The sequence below is a fragment of the Hyperolius riggenbachi genome, chromosome 2 (genome assembly GCF_040937935.1).
Source record: "Hyperolius riggenbachi isolate aHypRig1 chromosome 2, aHypRig1.pri, whole genome shotgun sequence".
Lineage (NCBI taxonomy): Eukaryota > Metazoa > Chordata > Amphibia > Anura > Hyperoliidae > Hyperolius > Hyperolius riggenbachi.
In genome coordinates, this window is record NC_090647.1 from 307552864 (window position 1) to 307561500 (window position 8637).

The 8637-nt window shown below is 38.8% G+C and overlaps 1 protein-coding gene across 1 annotated transcript in view; it reads left to right on the forward strand.

The window, feature by feature from the left end:
* GRIK3 (glutamate ionotropic receptor kainate type subunit 3) overlaps positions 1–8109 on the forward strand; it is an 861495-nt gene extending 853386 nt beyond the window's left edge. The window contains exon 16 of the mRNA XM_068269053.1: positions 5484–8109. Within this exon, the coding sequence (XP_068125154.1) occupies positions 5484–5678 (195 nt within the window). The 3' untranslated portion in view covers positions 5679–8109. The remainder of the gene's footprint in view (positions 1–5483) is intronic.
* Positions 8110–8637: the final 528 nt, after the last annotated feature.

Genomic DNA, 8637 nt, shown 5'->3' on the forward strand with positions numbered 1-8637 from the left:
GCTATAACTTTTACCCAATCCAATAAATATAGGCTGAATGGGGTTTTTTTTAAACAAAAACATGTTTGTCCACATTTTTCGCGCTGCATGTATACAGAAATTTTACTTTATTTGAAAAATGTCAGCACAGAAAGTTAAAAAAATAATTTTTTTGACAAAATTCATGTCTTTTTTGATGAATATAATAAAAAGTAAAAATCGCAGCAGCAATCAAATAGCACCAAAAGAAAGCTTTATTAGTGACAAGAAAAGGAGCCAAAATTCATTTAGGTGGTAGGTTGTATGAGCGAGCAATAAACCGTGAAAGCTGCAGTGGTCTGAATGGAAAAAAAGTGCCTGGTCCTTAAGGGGGGTAAAGCACACGGTCCTCAAGTGGTTAAATAGGTATGATAGCTGCAATGGTTGAATTGGAAGTGATTCTCAATTAGAAATTGGGAAAACAGTTCAGCTGAGGATGGGAGTGGCTACCAAGAGCAGGCCTGTAATAAATAATTTGTGCTCACCGGGCTGAAACACAAGGATTCACACATGTAATATGGGATTTTACAAACACTGCTGAACTACTTACATTTATATTAAACAATCTTAGTAGCAATGTATGCAGCAATCGTACCAATTAAACGTGCAGATAATGATTGCAGTCAGAGATTGTAAAGCAGACTTTGCAAGAGGAAGCAACAATCATACCAATTAAACGTGCAGATAATGATTGCAGTCAGAGAGTGTAAAGCAGACTTTGCAAGAGGAAGCAGCAATCGTACCAATTAAACATGCAGATAATGATTGCAGTCAGAGATTGTAAAGCAGACTTTGCAAGAGGAAGCAGTAATCGTACAAATTAAATGTGCAGATAATGATTGCAGTCAGAGATTGTAAAGCAGACTTTGCAAATGGTCACAACTTTTATGCATGCCAAAAAAAAAAAAAAGAATGATGCTGTGGAGTGTCAATATTCTGTTAAAATATTGGGATTCGACAGTGTGCCTTAAAATGAGGATTTATCTACCTTTGTACATCCTAATGTGCCTAATGCCTTGAAGCATCTGCAACATGGGCATTTGGGTTGTTTTGCCATTGTGCAATAGATTCACAAATGGATTCTAAACTGTTAAGGAATTTGTGTACATAAATTTCCCATATTCCTATATTACTTTTCAGTAGTGGCTCAGATTGGAAAGATTGTGAATTCAGATTAATTCAGAAAATTAATAGAAAAAAAAATATTTTGGCAGCTGGGTGGACACCAAATCACAGCAAAAGTTGCCTTCTCTAGTTCCTTGAATCTAGAAGGTACCATCCTATCCTACATTTGTGTGGCCACTGTATAGAAATGGTCCAACAGGCTTCTACCTAGTGGTCATAAATAGAAAATAATAAAATAGAAAAAAAATCTACTAAGTTAATTATCTCTACCCAAGAGACACAAGAAAAGTTTCTGGCAGATGGCCCATTTAATCAGCAGCTTTATAAATTATTAAGTAAATTGCTATGTCCAATTTTTTCCTTGCGCGCTAATTCGCACGATAGGAGAATACTTCCGTCATCACTGTTAGCTAAGAAGTAAGATGCTGTCCTAGTACTCTTTACAAAAAAAAATGGACATCTGTTTTTTTGATAAGACTAACAAAAAGTCTGGGTGGATACCCAAACAAGAAAATAAAAAAAAGTTTAGTTCAAAGATAATGATTTTATTATTCAAATTCATACAAAACAATATGTAATTTCAAGCTCCCGATCAAAGTAGTTTAGTATGTTGCATCATTCCAAAAATGACAAAATGAGCTAAGCTATGCAGTTGCTGAACAATGACAATTAAATTGACAAGCCTTCTGACCAAAGTGAAACACACATTATTAACCCTTTAAGTAACTTTTTTACTTTTTAGTAAACATTGTTTGCCTCTAAAAGTTCCCAGAAATTCTCATAATGACACACGTCAGGAAAGAGCAACAGCCGGGGTAGGGAAAGGGATTTAAACCTTCAATATTAATTTATAAATGAATCCATAATTTTTCAAATAAACACAATCCCATTTTGAGTAGTTTCCCAAGGTAATTGTAGCAAACAAGATCTTCAAATATAATTTTGCCATTTAAAGGAAACCTAAAGTGAGAAGAATATGGAGGCTGCCATATTTATTTCCTTTTAAACAATACCAGTTGCCTGGCTGTCCTAATGTTCTTTTTGGCATCAGTCATTTCCGAATCACACACCTAAAACAAACATGCAGCAAATCCAGTCAAACTTCAGCCACACATCTGATCTGCATGCTTGTTCAGGGTCTATGGCTAAAAGTATTATAGGCAGAGCATCGACAGGACAGCCAGGAGATTTGCATTGTTTTAAAGGAAATAAATATAGCAGCCATCATATCCCTCTCTCTTTAATCCCCTTGGCGGTATAATTCTTTCCAGGTTTTATGGTCTAAAAGCATTGCAATATTTTTGCATCCAACCTGGAAAAAATCATGCTGCTAGGGAGATCTGCAGCAGTTCTGCAATCATTCACCTTGCTGGCTCCAGCACTGCAGTTATGGCTCCATCCTCCGGATGGCGCTGCAACTCTAAAGTGAAATTGCCAGCTGTTGTCATGACCAGGAGGAAGAAGAGCCCTGGAGGAGAGGAAGAAGAATGGCGGCCGACGTCGGGATCCCCCAGGAGGTATGTAAAATCGCCTGCTGCTCACTATACTCTGAACAGACCTCCTGGCGGCTACCACGAGCAAAGGTCAGGATTACCACTCTTAGCTGCGGTTTTCTGCCCGAACCCTATCTCAGGATTACCGCCAAGGAGGTTAAGTGTCCTTTTAACCTATTCTCCTGTAATGACTCTATGGTGCCATTAGCACACCTAATTCTCTTCCTTTGCTTTGGTTTATTGGCTCTGTGGGTCTATCATATCTATTTTCTCAGCTACAGACTTGCGGTTTCCAATATACAGCGATCTTAGATGTTCCGACTAATTTCGGCCTTTTGCCGTCATAAGGGAATACCCTGATGACGGCGGAAGGCTGAAACTAGTCGGGACGAGAGCGGGCTGGACACCTAAGATTGCTGTACATTGACAATAGTACCACAAAGGGTGGGAAGCGCAATTTGCCGGAGAGGGTCCTACATGGAATAGGACCCTCACTATGTGAGTGAATTTGTTTACATACCTGATGTGCTTTGTCTGAATAAAGCTGAAATCTATTTTATTCACTGAGAGAATTCCCTCTCTGCTTCTGTTTTTGGGGTGTACCAAGTTGCACTATAGAAACGTATACTGAAGGTGGAATCTCTGGAGGTGGATTGGAGTGCACATATGCTAGTGGCAACATGATACCTGCCGCTGTGTCTGTGTGTGACTGATCTTTTATAAATTGTCAGCTACTCCATTTCATTATCATATTGATTTTTCAATATCAACTTATGTTTGTGGCCCAATCTCAGAGAGGGCAAGTTCTTATATAGCTACTAACACGTTGGCCCTACTGAGGTTGAAAAATACTGGAGAGAAGAGTAGATTTTAAGCAAGCCAGCAAACCTGGATTGGATATTCATAAACATTATCTGCTATTAGATGGCAAAAAATGTACAGTTTGTATCTGTGTTTAACTAGATCGTAGTTCACTTGCTAAAAGGTTAATGAAAAAGTGGCCAGTCAATTTGATGTCATGTGTAGCTTCTGCAGTGCAAATTTTTGTAACTAACCCGGATAGACATGTCTTTATTATAAAATCTTTTCAGCGCAGATGATGTACATGGCTGCATTTGTATAAATATTTCATTAACCTTTTAAGAATAAAAGGTTTAGCAGATACAGTATGTGACACCACACCACCAGAAATATTTTCCTTTTAACAGGTTGGTATATCTATCCATGAAGATCTATAGCAACTCATTTGAAATAATAATGAATCTTGTGTAGACTTAAGAATGTCTCTTGCCTGTGTAAGGGGTGCCAAATTTGACAATGTTTATGCTAAACTATTTTCCTATTCAAGCCCCCCAAAACATCAAGATTTTAATAAGTACTGTAGATATTTACTAAAAATACCTATTTGTTCAAATGTTTTAGTATAAATAGGGTAAGTGCATGAAACATTAGTAAGTGGTAATGTACAAAACAAAAAATGTCTAGATACCTCTACATTCCTGTTTGTAGAATTCTAGCAAAGAAGATTTGAACTCTGCTCTGTTGCTCTAAAAGAGATTTTTACGGTACTTGCCCAGAGTCACGTAGTAGACTATACAACATGTAAGTAAAAGAAGCACATTTTATTGGCCATAAAAACAATACACAAAAGGAACACATGAATCTGAATGCAGCAGACCAGAGAGTTTTCCATTGAATTCATATCAAATACTTATGGGTTTTTCTCCAGTAACAGATAACAGACAACAGTAAAGAAGCCACATATATCATATCAGAAACATATATCACTGAGAACTGTGAGCCCGAAAAAGGTGAAATATCAAGTCAATTACGCTACATATGTGCTTTCACCATTAAAGAAGCACTGTTTCTTTAGTGCTGTTCTACATACTTGACTTGAGACATGACAAATAACAGCAAAATGGGGAAACTCATTAAAAGGACCCTTCTTTTGAATGTAAATACAATGCAAGTGACATTTTGGGGAATGTACTGAGTTAAGTTATTCTACCAAAGGTTAATGATTCAGTTAGAATCTTCTAGCAATAAGAGCTACATCAAGTAATAATGTTGGCGAGTCAGACTCTGAATCTCAATATAACCTAGCAAAAACAGTTGCCTTTTGCACACTCACATGCAAATGTTCAAACAAATGCATTCACATGGATCAATCATCCAGGCACCACTGCTATCCCTACAGCTAAGTTAAAATCCGGGGTCTTGGTTACAAAAGAATGCATTACCTTGTGTAGACACCTACACTGCATAGAAGTATCCAGGTATTCGTAAGTGTCCTAACTCTGGCCCTGTAACATGCATAGTGCAGACATGCAAACATTCATTGCATCAAACTTATTTAAAAGATTAGGAGCCAATATCCTGACGTCCCTTCAAACATCAAACTAAACTCACAAGGGAGCTAACAAAATATACTAATGTCCACTATTCACACACCAGCATACGCTATGTAGTGCAATTTAAGTAGAACTGGCATGATCAGCATATTGCATATTAACAAGTACTGAGTAGGGATGATAAATGAGATGCAAATATTTCCGAGTTCGTTCAGATTTATGTAAATTTCTATGCAACTTTATGCAGCTTGAAAATGGACTAATCAATTTAAACCTGTGTTGGACTTGAATGGTCCATTTTCAAGCTGCATGTACTTGAATAAAAATGTACATAATCCTGCATGAACTCAGAGATATTTGCACCTCATTGATCTTCTCTAGTACTGAGATATGTTTGTAAACTGCTGTTTAACCATATTCAATATACACTCTCACAACCTAAGAACATTTGTGTCCTTATGTGTCATTTACTATTTTTTGTTTTCTCCTTCAGCGTTCTTTCTGCAGTACAATGGCGGACGAGATCCGACTGTCTCTTACCTGCCAACGACGTGTCAAACACAAAGCACAGCCTCCTGTAATGGTCAAGAGTGACGCAGTAATTAACATGCACACTTTTAATGATAGGAGACTGCCAGGAAAGGATAACATGACCTGCAATACTGGATTAACACCAGTGTTCCCTTAGGTACAAAAACTGAATGTGTGCACAAAGTCCAGAAATCAGCTCATAAACAACTGTTTATGCCCTAATGCTGTTCTAACATAAGCGATGGTCAAGGGCATCAGACTTAAAATTGTGCATCACAGCAAGAAGTCTCTTGTTTACAAACAAAAATTAGAGGAAACCGCCAAGTTAATTTTGTCTTCAGTGGATATTGAAAAGCCACATAGACTTTGTGGCACTTCTGAGCATGGCAATAAATATGCTCCTCCCCTTCTTCTTTGTCCATGGAAGCATTGACTTTGGAGTGGGAAGGAGGATCAGTTCTGTCTTGTTGTACACAGCACACTTGATATGTCCATGCGTTCTGCCAAACTACTCAGTGGGAACTAATACTTCAATGCTGTGCCTATGAGGATTTCACAACAGGTGCAGACTTTACAATATGTCTGAATCAGACAGATAACGGGTCCTTTATTGTGGCTGAATCATGAAGATTACTGCTTCAGAACTGATTTTGATGTAGAAGATACATCTAAGCAGGGGAAAGGGAAATTGATATCACCAGTGACCTGCATTCCCTTTCCTTGCACAAGATACTTGGCGTGAACCTTCATGCTGAGAAGGAAATTATATCACACAGCGATGCCATTCTGTAAACAGTTCAATTACTCATACATCTATATTTCAGTTTTGTGAGTCCTTAAACTGCCACCATTCTAAAAATATGCCAGTGGACCAAGTTGCCAGCTCCGTAAACAAAGTAACCAAAGATAGGGTATATTACATGTTATATACATCGAAAATGATTAACTAGAGTAATGATAACTAATATGTTAGAAATTAATTGGAATGAAATGCTTTGTCCCTATAAAACAAAGATCAAATTGTTTTAAAGGCAGCTATGGCAGCTATAAAAGAATGGCATTCTGTGATTTGGAATTACTGTATGTTGAGGGATTGAAGTGTTGAGGGATTGAAGTACAGTGCTGCAGTTGTCATAAGTGTATCATCTTCCTGTTTGACATTGGTAAAAACAAATACAGTGCCATTATGCAAAACACAGCCATCTTGGCACAGCTTCTGGTTCTGGTAATATATAATATTGCACCGGACTCTGTTAGTTGTGTACAAAAAAATGTGTTTCAGTGTACATGCATACGGTTTATTTTTATATTATGAAACTCTACCTTGCTCTGTAATAATTATCTTGATGGAAAGTTTTTAAATAAAAGAACTCACACAGAGTGAACCCCATACAATGGACCTGATTTACTAAGGTTCTCCAGGTTAGAAGCCATTATTGGATAACATGAGAGATCCTTAGAGTTTAGCCTAGATTTATTTAAAGTGGATCTGAACTCTTGCACGGGGCAGAAGGAAAACCCAGAGAAATTAACCCTGTATGTATTTAGAGAGTTTAGCCTGTATAATTCTCCCTCATGTGTGTCTAATCACAAGTTATGATTTGATCCTCCCCTGTGTCACATGATTGCCTATGGCAGATAAGGCAGATAAGCCCATTTGAAAACACAGGATGTTAACAATATGTCTGCTTTCATGAAAGCAGGAAGTAAAAACAGAGCAGATTTAGTTCAGGATTTGTATCAGCTGTAACAAAGAAATATTTTTTCTGTAAAGGTTATTATGCTGTTGCATATCTTTTAGAGCAGAAAGGAAGTTCTGAGTTCAGGTCCACTTTAAGTGTTTTTTTTGTTTTACTTTGGGAAGGCATGTGTGCCAAAGGATTGAACAATAAGTAACTGACTAATCTTTCAGTGAACCTCACTGTGGTCTAAAATGGCCCATGTAAAGATTGAAAACTATACGTCAAGCAGAAGGGTCCACAGAGTCAAGCTTAGGTGAAGCAGTAATTTATTCAATCAATTCAGACAATCATTTTAGGGACATACAGATCCCTTTTATAAATGCTTATAACAACACAATCAGAATGTGATTGTCTATATTATTTGACAGATTAATTGACTGAATAAATAGCTGCTTCAAGAGCTTTAGTGTGTGGATCCGTGACTTTAATGCAAGCAGGATCATCCACCAGGAATCTAGGCAGGTGCCTTGGGCTCTGTGGGTGTTGGGGGGCCCAACTGCCCCTTGCTCTGACCTATTTCCCTTTTAAATTAACAAAAGGACCATAATGAGAAGCCAAAGCTACTGCCTTGTCTAGGGACCCATTTCATCCTAATCCATCTCTATGCTTTAATGCATAAGGGTAGTACCAGCCCAGTGGAAGAATGCAGCTCAGCTCCATCGTAAGAAGAACGGACTGTGCAGTTCTGACACTTCTTAACCCCCCTGCCGTTCCAATTGTGTCGGCAAGGGGGCGGCGCAGCACTTTTTTTAATTTTTTATTTTTTAAATCATGTAGCGAGCCCAGGGCTCGCTACATGATAGCCGCTGACAAGCAGCATCCCCCTACCTAACCCAATCGCCGCCGGCGCTCTCTGAAAGCAGGAAATCCCGTACAGAACGGGATTTCCTGCTGGGCTTCCCCCGTTGCCATGGCGACGGGGCGGGATGACGTCACCAACGTCGGGACGTCAGAGGGAATCTTGATTCACCCCTCAGCGCTGCCTGGCACTGATTGGCCAGGCTGCGCAAGGGGTCTGGAGGGGGGCAGCGCGGCGGGTAGCGTCGAATCAGTGGCGAGCAGCGGCGATCGAAATATGCACGCAGCTAGCAAAGTGCTAGCTGCGTACAATAGAAAAAAAAATTCAGCGGGGCCTGAGAAATCCTCCTGCGCAGGTTACCCCGAGCAGAGTTCGGGATAACCGGCAAGGAGGTTAACTGATTGAAAACTTTTTTCTTCTGGCAACAGAAAGTTTTGAAAAAGCAGAGGCCATATTTGCCAGATCAATTTTTCTCTGCAACCTTCTGTAAGCCAGGAAAACATTAGTAAATCAAGCCCAAGAACAAATGATTTCTGCCTCTTGCCATAAAGTAGTAAAAGAAAAAAAGGATATTG